Source organism: Pipistrellus hanaki, assembly GCF_964339955.1.
Source record: "Pipistrellus hanaki genome assembly, chromosome: 12".
In the NCBI taxonomy this organism is placed as follows: domain Eukaryota; kingdom Metazoa; phylum Chordata; class Mammalia; order Chiroptera; family Vespertilionidae; genus Pipistrellus; species Pipistrellus hanaki.
Genome location: NC_140514.1, coordinates 55,853,641 through 55,867,685, shown reverse-complemented (window position 1 = coordinate 55,867,685; position 14,045 = coordinate 55,853,641). Strand labels below are relative to the sequence as shown.

General features: G+C 58.4%; 1 protein-coding gene across 3 annotated transcripts in view; it reads left to right on the top strand.

Annotated features, from left to right (window-relative positions):
* The window catches only part of NCK2 (NCK adaptor protein 2), a 115,763-nt gene that overhangs the window by 74,854 nt on the left and 26,864 nt on the right, over nt 1-14,045 (top strand). For all 3 annotated transcript variants that reach the window (XM_084900914.1, XM_084900912.1, XM_084900913.1), the window contains one exon: nt 592-830. In XM_084900914.1, the coding sequence (XP_084757040.1) occupies nt 599-830 (232 nt within the window). In that variant the 5' untranslated portion in view covers nt 592-598. The remainder of the gene's footprint in view (nt 1-591; nt 831-14,045) is intronic.

The following is a 14,045-nucleotide window of genomic DNA, read 5'->3' as shown; positions in this document are numbered from 1 at the left end:
AATGCTGTGTTTATAAAAAGCCGCAGAGGTAGTGCCGAGCACTCCATGTTCCTCCGCCTTCCCAGCCTCTCCTGGTGTCAGCATCTTCGTGCCCACGGCACGTTGGCAGCGCCGAGCAAGGGGCATGCTGAGCGCCCGGTGGCTGCGCTCCCCTGGAAGGTCACAGGGTCTCCCGCACTTTCTCCTTCTGCTTCAGGATCCAGTGCAGGACGCCACGTTGCTTTCATTTTAATTTGTAGGAAGAGCTGGAGTGTGTGTTTCTTATTAAATATATTCATAAAATTCAGCATATACTGAGACAGGGGATGTACACATCGGGTATACAGAGCTGGAGTTGCTTAATCAGATGAACACATTAGTTATGAAATCGTTGCTTAGAATATCTGGGGAACCGCTTTTGTCTTTGGCAAAGCGTGCAGGAGCCCCAGTGAGCCAGGCTAAGCTGTTTCTAAGGCTGCTGGTTCTAAGGAACCTGACAGGGACGTGGGGTGCCGTGGAAGGAAGGCCGTGCTGGGCTGAGGGCTCCCACCCTGGAGCAGCCAAAGCCGCCGGGTGTTAATGTCTGCGGGTCTGACGAGCTGCTCTCCGCAGGGACTCCATGAAAATGACAGAGGAGGTCATCGTGATAGCCAAGTGGGACTACACGGCCCAGCAGGACCAGGAGCTGGACATCAAGAAGAACGAGCGCCTGTGGCTGCTGGATGACTCCAAGACCTGGTGGCGGGTGCGCAACGCCGCCAACCGCACGGGCTACGTGCCGTCCAACTACGTGGAGCGGAAGAACAGCCTGAAGAAGGGCTCGCTGGTCAAGAACCTGAAGGACACGCTGGGTGAGTGCTCGGGGCCGGGACCCCGTTAGAGCGAGGACCGGGGCGCTCTTTGGGAGAGTGTTCATCGTTTCTGATTTTAAAAAGTGCGTTTTAAATGTTGGCATCCTTCTAGCTGTCTTCTTCTTAATCTCTGAGAGAGAGACCAGGGCGGAGGGGGGGCATGTTGGTCCTTCGGTGAGATTGCCGAGTGTGGAGTCTGGGGAAAGCTGACCCTGCTCCTCTCCGGCCCACCTGCGGCCGGGCCTGGAGGGCGGTCCCCCCCTCCCCCCGGGAAGTGCCCCCTGTGATCGGCTCTGTGCAGAGGGGAGGAGGGGAGGAGCAGAGGGCCCGGGTGACTCGCACCACAGACCCGGGCAGCTCGCTCGGTTGGCAGCTGGGCGAGCACCACTGTGATATCCGAGGCCATCGGGGGTCCCCCAGGTGAGGGTGGCTGGGGCTTGGCTCTGGTGGCCTCAGCCACTCCCTCCCACATCGTCTCTGCTCCGGCCACAGATGGGAGGGCCCACTGCACTCACCTGAACTGAAGGGACCAACCTTGCTTTGTATTTTGCATGTGTGTCAGGCTTGCTTGCAGTAGTTATTGCTTCAGCGTATGTGGAAAAGTAGCTTTGAGGGCCTGCCTTCCTGAGAATAACTGGACCGACCTGCCTTCAACAAAGCCAGAGTTCCCTCCTCACATGGTACCGGGGCTGTGTCTGAGGCTGCTGGTTATCGCTGCAGCATGTGCTAGTGAAACAAGTCAGTATGACCACCCAGGTGTGTTTACTTGAGCTTTTCCTTTGTTTCTCTAACAAGAGCATGTTTTTTTCATGTAGGAGAGAGTGTGACAGGAGAATGTGAGCATTATACATGCATGCAGTGGGTATTGCAGAATATTTGTCTTTATTTTATGCAATCTTGAAAAGTCTAATTCTTCAAAACCACTTAAAGCTGCAGTGTTTTGTGCTGTGGGTTAGGTAACGCCCAGGACTGGAGGAGAAGCGGAATGCAGGCCAGTGTGGGTCACGCCAGCTCGCCAGTGTCTGAGGTTCTGAGGCTGATAGAGAAACCCCGTTTTTCACGAGCAATCTGACTCTGCCCCCCTAAACTGGCATCCCTTTGTCTTTGTTCTCCAAGCAGGGCACGGGGAAGAAACATGTCCTCTACTTATAACTCTTAAAGAAAAGTAGGCTGCATGAATAGATGAAACCTGTAAAAGTGCCTGAGCTTAATTTTTTTTCCAATTTCAACTTTTTACCTGCTAAAGTGCCCTTAAAAATTTTTTTTTGATCTACTAAACACTATTGAGTTGTTTTGTTTTCTTATCCATTTTATAAAAATATATTCTCAAGATTCTAGTGCAGAGGGAGGCCGGCTTGGCTTAGTTAGTGATTCAGCATGAACCTATGAACCAGGAGTTCACGGTTTGATTCCCCATCGGGACACACACCGGAGGTGGGCTTGATCCTCAGTAGGGGGCGTGCAGGAGGCAGCGATCAAAGATTCTCATCACTGATGTTTCTCTCTCTCCTCTCCGTCTCTGAAATCAATAAAACATATTTTTTTAAAAAGCAAGAAAAAGATTCCAGCACAGAATGAAATGCCCAGAAACAGAACGAAACACTGGGAAGTAAAATAAGGCTAAGCAAGCCTTCTGAATTATCTAGAAAGTCCCTTGAATACATTATTTTTTCCTTCAGTTTTTAGGAGAAGACAGAGCTTCAAATGGAAACTATTCACCACAGCTTTTGCCCAGTGTTTAGTTTTTCACAAGCCGTAATCCAGAGCTGTGACCAGTGCCGCGAGCTTGTGTCCGCGGAGGAGGCCGGCGCCCCAGCCAGCCCTGGGGCTGGGGGCTGGGGGCTGGGCTGGGGCTGGGCTGGGGCTGGGGTGTGGGCTGGGGGCTAGGGCTGGGGCTGGGCTGGGGCTGGGCTGGGGCTGGGGCTGGGGTGTGGGCTGGGGCTGGGCTGGGGCTGGGCTGGGGTGTGGGCTGGGGCTGGGGCTGGGGTGTGGGCTGGGGCTGGGCTGGGGCTGGGCTGGGCTGGGGCTGGGCTGGGGCTGGGGTGTGGGCTGGGGCTGGGCTGGGCTGGGGGCTGGGGCTGGGGCTGGGCTGGGGCTGGGCTGGGGCTGGGCTGGGGGCTGGGCTGGGGTGTGGGCTGGGGGCTGGGGCTGGGGGCTGGGCTGGGGCTGGGCTGGGCTGGGGCTGGGGTGTGGGCTGGGGCTGGGGCTGGGCTGGGCTGGGGCTGGGGCTGGGGGCTGGGGCTGGGCTGGGGCTGGGCTGGGCTGGGGCTGGGGCTGGGGGCTGGGGCTGGGCTGGGCTGGGGCTGGGCTGGGCTGGGGGCTGGGCTGGGGCTGGGCTGGGCTGGGGCTGGGGTGTGGGCTGGGGGCTGGGCTGGGGCTGGGCTGGGCTGGGGCTGGGGCTGGGGGCTGGGGCTGGGCTGGGCTGGGGCTGGGCTGGGGCTGGGCTGGGCTGGGGGCTGGGCTGGGCTGGGGCTGGGCTGGGGCTGGGCTGGGCTGGGGCTGGGCTGGGGCTGGGGTGTGGGCTGGGGCTGGGCTGGGCTGGGGCTGGGGTGTGGGCTGGGGCTGGGCTGGGCTGGGCTGGGGGCTGGGCTGGGGCTGGGGTGTGGGCTGGGGCTGGGGCGGGGCTGGGGCTGGGGCTGGGCTGGGCTGGGGCTGGGCTGGGGCTGGGGTGTGGGCTGGGGGCTGGGCTGGGCTGGGCTGGGCTGGGCTGGGGCTGGGCTGGGCTGGGGCTGGGGCTGGGGCTGGGCTGGGCTGGGCTGGGCTGGGGCTGGGGCTGGGCTGGGGGCTGGGCTGGGGCTGGGGGCTGGGCTGGGGCTGGGGCTGGGCTGGGGGCTGGGCTGGGGCTGGGGCTGGGGCTGGGCTGAGGGCTGGGCTGGGCTGGACTGGGCTGGGCTGGGGCTGGGGCTGGGGCTGGGGCTGGGGCTGGGGCTGGGGCTGGGCTGGGCTGGGGCTGTGGCCCCGCCCCGACAGATGGCCACCCAGCTCTGCTGGAACGCTGCGTCTAGTCAGCCTGTTCCATTTTTGGAGAGCACAGATTGTTAGAAAGTGCTTCCTCAAATAGATTCAGAGTTTGTTATTTGCTCTCCCCTGTGGCTCATCAGCCTTGAGAGCTGAGCCGAGGGGGGCCGTCTGTGGAGGGACAGCTCTCAGCGCTGTCCGCACACAGGCACCCGTGGCCATGGAAGCGCCCGTGCCCAGCAGCGTATTAGTGGAAACATATACATTGTAGCTGAGCATCGTACCTGTTAGCAGCAGGCGGCACTCAGTCTGAGGGCCTGTTTCCACCCCCAGAGCACGCCTCCCCTTTGTCTTTCTGTTGGTGGATCCGTCTTGCTCAGAGCCCTGCTTTTGTTGGGCAAAGACCTTGTTGCCTCAGCATGAGTGTTCCCCTGCCCTCGAGCAGTATCAGAGAGCAGGAGGCACCCCGAAAGAATACAAGAATATCCAGGGCAGAGAGAGACCTCCTTTGTCTCAGGACCGAACGGGACATGGCACTGAAGGAGCAGCCCGCCTGCCTCCCAGGGGTCCTGCTGGGAGAGATGGGAGCTGAAGTGCCCGTGGCCACCTGCCTCCTCGCAGAGTCCATGTGCTGTCAGTTACGATGCACTCAGGTGATGGTGCAGTCGTCAAACGTCAAACTGTCTCCCGTGGTTAGAAGGGGCGAGAGTGTGGGCGATTTGCCTGCTGTGGGAACCTGCTCCTTCCTCAGTCCAGACCGGGTCCGGCGTCGCCATGCCAGAATGTGGCTCACGTTGTAACTGCAGGCCACGGCAGCTCTGCTCGTTCTGCCTCCTGGCTTGTCCCCTCGGCTGTGTTGAGCTGGCAGTAAGTCAGCGTCACCCCATGCCATGCTGGTTTGAGCGCTTTAAGCAAGCGGCACCTTCGACAAAAGGATCTGTTAGGGAAGGATGGCCTTTCTTTTAATCATTTTTAATTAAATAAAGCGAGCTGTTTGCACACGGGCAGGGCATGTGCATCCTCCGGACCCCCTCTCGCATCCTCCTAAGGCACACGTGTCAAACACAAGGCCCGCGGGCCAAATCCAGCCCGCCAGGCCTTGCAATGTGGCCCGCACCGCGCTGTCATCACTGCACTCCGCTGTCAGTTTATGACATTGTCAGTTTATGACTGTTCAGTAAACCATTCGGCCCGCGATTTAGGCTGGATTTTAGATTTTGGCCCCTTCTCTGATTGAGTTCGACACCCCTATCTAAGGTCATGAGCAGCTGAGCTGCTCCGCGGTCCCGGTGGCCGGAGGCCCCGCTGTGCGGGCAGCGTGGCCGGTGTGTGGAGGCCCGGCTGCCTCTCTGGGCTCCGTGTGCGGAGCTGGTTCAGAAGTCACGGCCTGGCGTCTTAGCTGAGCTCGTCCTCAGAGGGAGGAGGGGCCTGGAGGTCTTTTCAGAGCTGTCCCTGCCGGCTGCTGAGAGCAGTGTTTGTATCACGTCATGAGAACAGCTCGAATCCACCGCAGCCCCAACAGTAAACTCTTCCCGTGGCTCAGCCCAGGTGCTGGCCCCGGTTCCACCGAAAGGCACATCCGCCTTCTCCTCTGCTCCCAGCGCACCAGCCGGGGCCACCACGCCTCAGGCGTCTGGAGCCTAGTGGCCTGACGGTGTGAGCATTGTCCCCTGTGACACAACCGAGGCAGTGAGGACCGCAGTGGTTAGGGCCCCTCTGTGGTCTGAGCCGGACTCCTCCCCGCTGACCGGTGCCACACGCCCTTGCCCTCGCTGGCTTGAGCTAACGCCCTTGGACGGGGAGGGGTGGTCCTGCGGGGATTCACACGGTTCAGAGGCCCGTGGAGGCCAGGACTGAAGGGCGAGTGGCTTCCCCAGGGCGCACTCCGGTCATGGGCTGACAGAGAGGGGACTTGGCGCACACTGAGGCGCTTACTACCCCCGGGCGGACGGCAGGGCTCAGTGCTGGGCATCGGCGAGGCCCTGCAGAGACGGGCACTGGGAAGGTGAGAGGGAATCTTAGTGATAACACGTTTTCTACTTTAGCGCTGAAACGCTATCAGTAAACTTAACTGGGGTCCTGAGTTACACGGGGTACTGCCAGGCCACGTTAGTTCCCTGATTTGGATGGTTGTGGCGTGGTCCTTGCTGTGGAAGTACACGCAGTATCCACGTGATGGGATGCCGCTGGCACACTGGGCACGGCGGAGGGCAAGCCGTGTCCTGTGCTGCTCGCGCAGCGTTTCCTTCATTAAGCAGCGGGCCGGCGTCACGGGGGCATGGAGCTCACGCCCGGACCTCGCGTGGCGCGTGGGGAGGCGTCTGCGTGGCCACAGCACTCAGGGCGCCCTGAGGATCTGCCACGGCCGGACCGTAAACACGAGGCTAGCACCTGGTGTAAACATGTCCAACTGGTTCTCCTTCCGAGGTTTCCCCGGTGCCGGGCCCAGAACATCTGCCGCCAGCTCGCCCGGGAGGAACCCCGCCTGTGGGACCGGCCGGACAGTGTGGAGGGTTCAGTCCGCAGGTTTTGTTGAAGGGCGGCGGGAAGAGCGTGGACACACAGCGTCCTGGGCTCGGCCTCCGGTGGGACGGGGGCAGGCCTGCGAGGATGCTTGTCCTCAGCTCGGGGCCAGCGACTCGTGCGGATGACAGCGGGTCACCGTGCTGCAGCCTGCGCCTGCGCCAGCCCCGAGTTCAGGGGTGCCTTCCTCACCGTCCCTGGGAGCCCCTTCTAAGCCACGTCCTTCCCTCCGAACGGCCCCGGCAAGCAGTAGCAGAGGCTGTGAGATGGGCTGCAGACACTGTGGGGTCAGCACGGCGTGGCGGCGTTTGGGTCAGAGCTGGGCGCCCGGCCGACACTGCTTCCCCTGGCGGGACGTGAGGAAGCAGGAGGCTTGTCTGGGAGAGGGACGCGGGCCCCCGTTAGCAGGCTCCGGAAGTGGCACTGCCCTGCTGCTCCCCGGGGCACCGCTGCCCGCATGCAGGGCAGGCTCCCGTCTCCCAGGAAGCAGCGCGGCATGGCGGCTGGGGGAGCCGTGCTCCAACCCAGGCTTTGCCACGAACCGGACGATCGGCTGGGCAGCTGTGAGAGCTGAGCCTTTGTGAAGTGGCTGAGGGACACTCATCTCATGAGATTGGTGAGCATTGGATGTGGTCGTCACGTAAAGAATACTTGGGCTGGGTATTGAGCGAGGCAATGGGGCTTTAATTGCTGGAGAACACATGTGGAGACACTGAAGGACAGGGAGCCCGCTGACTGGCATGAAGGGGGCGTTGGGGAGTCAGAGTGACTGGGTGCACCATATGGCGAAGGCCCTGACCCCGAGGCCTGGTGGCATTTGAAAAAAGACACCCCCAAAAGGTTCCCCCTGGGACAGAGGAGCCCACCTTCAGGGCGGATGGGGGGGTTCCCACCTGCTGGTCAGGAGGGGCCTGGAGGGCGCAGGAGGCTGGGGGACGGAGCTCAGAGCCACTGAGGGGTGACGGCGTAGGGCCTGAGCCCAGCAGTGGGAATGGCGGGTGACAGGTCAGAGGGATTTTGAAGGAAAAATCTGTGTTGAATGGGTATGGAACAGCTGAAAGGATTAGTCACATGTAACTCAAAGGTTTTTTCTTGTTTTTCAACATTTTTTTATTGATTGATTTGAGAGCGACGGATGGAGGGAGAGAGAGAGATATGGACGTGTTGTTCCACTGGTTTATGCATTCATTGGCTGCTTCTTATACATGTCTTGACTGGGTGTCGAACCTACAGCCTTAGCGTATTGGGATGGGGCTCTGCACAAGTATAGGCTGAGTGAGTGCCCAGCAGGACGGCGGAGAATGAAGGAAGCAGGAGAGACCGGCCATGAGGGCAGGCCATTGAGTGAATGAATCCCAACTTCAGGAGACGCCGAATTTAGATTTTTGTCACAATGCGCTGCCTGTGTGTAAGTGACTTCCTGGCTCTGGACGTCTGTACCGATGATTTTCCTGGGGGCCACAGTGGAGACCCTACACTTCGAAGCAGCTTGTGGCTCTGGCTGGGCCCCGGGTCCCAGGGCCCCGGCCGCCCCAGCCCACGTTCCTTGTAGAAAGTGTGCCCTGACACCCTGAAGCCAAATAAAAGCTAACACCAGAAAAATTCCAATCCAGACTCCCGAGCTGCTTTTATATGCATTTTTCCAGAGTGGCCAGTAATAGCGATTTCTCTCTGATTTTGCCAGATACACCCAGCACAGGGTGCCCACATACATTTTTGTTTAGTCTTTGCAACAGTCCTAAGAGGAACATTATCATTTTTCATGTGAAAAAACAATTGAGACTCAGAGTTCAGTGCTTCCAAGGAGCACGGTGGGATTCCGACCGGGCGTGCCTGGTTGCCACCTGCTGCTGGTCCTGCGGGGCCTGGGGCTCGGCTGGGCTGGAGGGGGCATGGCGCCACTCGGCATGGACATGGTGACCCAGTCACGCCTCAGGTCCACACCCACAGCCGGTGGGTTTCCACCGTTGCTGTGGCCCCTCCTGTGCCAGGGCCAGCTCCTCCGCCGAGCATTGTGCCCCTGCCCCCAGGAGTCACTTCCTAATGACGGACCGGTTCCTTACGACTCAGTTGAGTGGGACCACTAATTAAAATGACGCAGGAGCTGCAAGGCCCGGGCGCAAAGCTGCTTCCTTGTAGATTGATTTTTCCTTCGGCGCCGCTTTTGTCCACAGCGGACACGCACTGTGACTGCGCAGTCAGTGTTGCCGTCATTTTTGTCGCGTGGGGTTCTTTGTACGACGCAGGTTTCTGCACACAGCTTTCTCAGAATCTCTGTCTCTGAAGTGCCTGCGACCTAAACGGTCATTCATTTTAGACAGGCATACTTTTTTTTTATAGGGGAGAATTAAAAAAAAATCACCTATGATCTCATCACTCAGAAGTGCTTTTGTGTCTGTAATCATTGTGTCTGTCTGCTCAGTATTTGCACATATGTAATCAAGTGCGAATTGCGTTGCACAGGCAGGTGGCTCCCTGCTGTTACCGTACCAGCTGCCCCGGGGCCGGTGGTCCAGGAAGACCCAGCCTTTCTGCAGGGCCCGGCCCGCCGTCCGGGAGGAGATGGAGTGAGCACGCTTGCACAGATGCTTGCCAGATGCTCACGTGTTCTGTGCATTTTATAAACCACGTAAGAGGTGACACGAATCTTTAGGGCGAATCTTTCTTAGAAGGAGTTTGTTTCTTGGGTTGAATGTTCTTCAAGAATAGAAAATTACTGTTAGTCCTCCTGCGTGTCGCTTAAGCCAGTGGTCGGCAAACCGCGGCAGTGAGCCACATGCCCACGGTTTGCCCCTCGGTTGACTACCTAAATGTGACTGGACTAGACTAAATGTTACCTTGTAGTTAGAAGCTGTGAGGATTAGGCAATTGGCATATTGTGTGCAAAGAGGTGAAGGGTAGTATATGACAGTGGTCGGCAAACTCATTAGTCAACAGAGTGGCAAACCGCAGGCATGTGGCTCGTGAGCCGCGGTTTGCCGACCACTGGCTTAAGCAACCTTTGTAAAGTGAGTCACTCTCTAAGCAACCAGTTCTTCAAGTCAAAAAAGAATACAAGGCCGCACCACTCCTCAATGACCGTTTGTATGTAATGTAAGAAGCGTAAGACAATCTCAATATGATTACTTTATTTGTTTACCTAACAAATGTATGAAAAGGACCTCGGCAATTTCTAATCCTCATTAGTGTGTTATGAACTGTGAATTTAAAAACTCGATTTCCTTATAAAAATTAAGACAATTTTACTTTGAACTAAGAAAGGTGTGTGGCTACTAACCACAGTCTTCCAGCCCACACCTCAGCCCTGTACCTGATACATGTAAAAGCAGGACTTCATCACTTGACCTCATTTTCATTTAAACTTTCAACTTCACCATGTTCTCTCTTCACGCTAAGACAGGGCTCTGCGGTCTCCGGTTGCACTGGCCTTCGTTCGCTGTTGTGGAACCGCCCGGGTGCGGACACGCAGTGCAGCCCGTGTGCTGACTCAGACTCTGCCCTGTGGGCTTGTCCCAGGAGAGAGCCCTGCCGCTATTGGCCACAAAACACGGAAACGCTCAGTGGCTGGTGCCGACCACCAAAGTGGACGTGGATTTCTTTTTGTATAAAATAAGCGCCCGGGTATTGAGAACCAACAATGGAAAGCAGCTAACAACAGGTTAGTGGGAGGATACTTAGGAAATGAGACCGTGTTAAAGAGAAGGCTATGGAGAAAAGCCCGGGCGGACTGGGAAATGGTGAGGTCTGCGCCCCATCGGGGAAGGGAAGGCCATGCAGGTTCCGTGGCGTGGTGAAGCCACATTGCTCGTCCCCTCGTGTGTCCTGGGGAAGGGCAAGAGCCTCAGGTAGCAACTTTCCCAGCAGCTGGCATCTTGGTTGGTTCTTGTTAAAATTATGTAATCATGTCTGTTTTCTAAAGAGCACAGAAAACACCCTTTTCTGATGAAGGAGTTACTTAGTCTTCTGTTTTGTGTGTTTTTTGTTGTTGTTCAATTTTCATTTTTATTTTAAACTTTTGGCAACAACCACCGTGGCAGGCAGTGTCATGGATTTTTGGCATCAGAACGGGTTTGAAGATGCCGTGGTTCCCGGGTCACTGACTTCCGGGGGCCTGTGGTCAGTCACTGGCAGAGAGTCTGTGTTAGAACACAGAAACGTGACCTCAGAAAGCCCAGAAATTCAAGTGCAATCCTCCTACCGGTGCAGTTCTGACTGCGTTTCCCCATATGGCACTCTTTTTTAGACCCTGTCCATATGTCCGTACATCGGTGTGGCTCTGTGTTCCTTTCCTCTGCTACATGTTCCTGTGTGTCCGCTGGGGACAAGCGTGGGGAGCACAGGGGCCCTGGCATGTGCGCAGGCGGCACTGCTCCTCCTCTGCCTCCGCCCTGAGCCGCCCCCGCACCCTGCTCTGCGCGCTCCGGGGGGCTTAGCCAGGCGGGCAGTGTTTCTCTGCTCATCAGCCTCCGCTTCCTCCGGCCTCTTTTGTCCAAAAGTCAGTCCCCGCAAACACCCCCTCCACTGCCAGTGCTCTCTCCCCCCATAGCTCATCGCTGCACGCTCTGCTCCTGGGCGCAGCCAGTGAGCACCCCGAGTCTGAGCCAGAGCCGCCTGCAGGCAGCTCTTCGCAGCGTTCTAAGGCCGCTGCCGCCCGGTGGAGCCGTCCGGGCAGCTGCTTGCAGGGTATCTCATTTGATTTTGCATTTTTGGTGGTGTTTTCACATTTTTTGTTTTTTAAGGAGTAAAGCAGTTGATTGTCTAAGTTGAAAACTTTGCAGGTGGATGTTTTGGACTGAAATGAGCTGTTCTTATGCTACTGATTTAAGTCCACTCAATCTGTTATGATTCATCTGAGAGCTAAGAAAAGCAGGGAGTGGTGGCTGTGAACAGCAAGATGGCCGGGAGGCTCCGAACCTGTGTCCTCCGGGGCTTTTCACAGCCTCACGTTCAGTCCCGTGGAAGGTGACGTGCAGCCGAGAGCTGGGCTGTGTGCACTTCAGAGGCCGGGAGGGGCTCTGAGACAGCCTGGCCCAGAGCTGTCCTCTGAAAGTCAGGCAGGCTGAGGGCTGTCCCCGCTCTCCCAGCTGAGGCAGGTCCCGGCTGGCACGTCCACAAAGCCACACAGATGTACGGCCAAGAGCTGCAGGCAGGAGCCCATTCCCTCCATGCCCCTCTGCCCTCCTCCCCCTCCCCGGAGCACAGCCAGGAGCCCGTTCCCTCCGTGCCCGCCCGTGACGCAGGGCCTGCGTCTTGGGGACCAGGGTTGCCTCTGAAGGCAGCATGTGGCCTCCCAGCCTGGCCGCCCGCTCTGACGCGGAAGCGGGGCTCTCGCTCCCTGGATGAGGCCGCTCTGCTTGTCGAGCGTCCTCTCGGGCCTGTCCCTGCCGGAGCCAAAGGGCAGGGCGGGAGCCCCCGGCACACTCGCTCAGGGAACGAGGAGCCATGTGGCACCTCTGCTGGGAAGGCACCGCCTGTGTCTCCATTGGCCCTGCCTTTGTCCCAGGGGGAAGGCAGGCGGTTAGCGACGTGAGGATGGCGGTAAACACGACAGCTGCCATGGCGGCTCTTGCTAAGCCCCACGAGTGTCACGGCTGTCCTGGGAGCCGAGGAGCGGAGACGTTCCGCTGGCCGAGGGCGGGCCTGGTGGGCACAGCTGGGCGGGAGGGTGGTCTGAGGAAGCCGGCGGGAGCCTTTGCCCGCCCCTGGCCCCTGCAGAGATGTGCTGCCCCGTTCTCGCCGTCCTTCATTTGTTTTACCAGGTGTGTCTGGGAAAGGTGCATGCACTGAACTTGCCGGAGGGCTGACGTGTTAGGTAATGTTGCAGAATGTCATATGCTGCCATGTCTGGTACACCCTTTTGCATATTAAAAAATGCTTGTGCTGATGGATCCGGTGTATGTGTTGAGGAGTGTTAAATATGTATTGTTCCTTAAAACTTAAAAAGAATTCTTTTCATTGGCATCTGTCGCCATTTGACAGAGAGGTCTATACTTCTAAGCCATGTTGTTCAGACTGAATGCTCAGTCCCGTTACTGCCCGCCTGCTCCCGATGAACGGGCCTTCTCATGAGCAAGCATGGAAATTCCAGCCCAGAGTCCGGACACGGGGGCCAGTGTGTGGCGGGGTCTGTCCCTGAGCCGGTTCTCGGACATCTGCCTACTGGAGGGCCCTAGGGATGGGGACCAGCTCCTTTGTCCTGCCTTCAACTGGCAGCCCCTCCCCAGACATTGAGTTTGCCTCAGGGATGGCAGCTCCTTCCAACTTAGGAGTCCCATCTCTCCCTTCCATCCCTCCCTCCCTCTCTCCTTCTCTCTCTCCTTCTCTCTCTCCTTCTCTCTCTTCAGTCCTTCCCTCTCTCCCTTCCACCCTTCCCTCCCTCCCTTCCCTCAATCACTCCCTTCCTCCCTCCCTCGCTCCCTGTACTTGGGACAGCGGGAGATGCACACGCCTAGGAACTCTGGAAGGCAGTCTCCTCCATTCACTCCAGTTTGGGGCGAGCAGAGAGGGGTGCTTCAGGAACCAGGTACCTTGGACCCCTCAGACACAGCCCAGCCAGAGCTGGGCCTGCCACCCTGGCCTCTGGCCTCCCGGGTGCCAGTGTCGGGCACACAGTGGGTCTCAGTTCTGTTGAAGGGGGAAAGAAGAAAGAGTTGTGGGGGAGGCTTAGTGTGCACTTGTGCGGGTGGCGGGGGAGGTTTGCTGGGTGCAGCATTCTGCTCCTGAGCAGTCCTGGCAGCAGTCCTGGCAGCACAGGCGGGTGCCCGGAGGTCAGTCTGGGAGGACGGAGGAGTGTGACGTAGTGGTGGTGAGACAGGAAGTGGCGTTTGTCACCGGAGCAAGCACCTATTAACTACCAGGCCCGGGGCCACAAAGGGACTGCGATGGGCTTTCTCCGCGGTGAAGACAGCGCAGTGAGTGGTGCTGAGTGGAGGTGGGTGGGTGCCCGCGGGTGGAGAAGGCTGAGTCGGGGAGTTCCCACGGCCCGATGCCTGCGACCCGGTCAGAGGCGGTCAGATTGACTCAGCTTCTGGAGAAGACACTGGTTTTCACTTTTAAAAGCTACATTGAAGCTGCTAGAGGAAGGTTTCCAGGCCAGCTTCCCTTGTTCCCACCACAGCCTGGCTGTGCTCCCTCTTGTTCTCAGGACCTTACAGAGTGGGTGGGGCTGCTGGGCACCCATAAGGCTGAGGCGCCCATAAGGCTGAGGCGCCCATAAGGCTGGGATTTTTGTGGATGAACTTGGTGCCCAGAGAGGGACATGGAAGACCCTGCTATCTGGGAAGTGTTTAGGAACTGGGATTTCTTCTGGAAGCATCTCCAGTTCCTAGCGGCGAGTCCATGGCGTCGGGTAAATGTGCTGCCAGTGGGACGCTCGGAAGGGAGTTGGGCCGACGAGCTCTCTGCTTTGCCTGACTCAGTTCTGCCGGCTGCGGGGACCTGTCTTGGCTGCTGCCTGCCCTCAGGGGTGGCCCGGGGCCTCCTGCACCCTCACTCACAGCCGGTGGCCTGGCTCTCTGCACACACGTCCTCCCTCTCCGGCAGGTAGCACGCTGAGCCCCGTGTGACGGAAGGGTAGATGCTGACTCAGCAGCTGAGTGCCGGCCTTGGAGCTGAGTCTGTGACCAGATCTGGCCTTGTCTGAAATCGTCCCAGACTGAGGAGCCTGCCCGGCTCCGGGCTGCCCTGGAGTGTCTCTGACAACCACGCCCGAGAAACTGGCCACAGGGAAGCCAT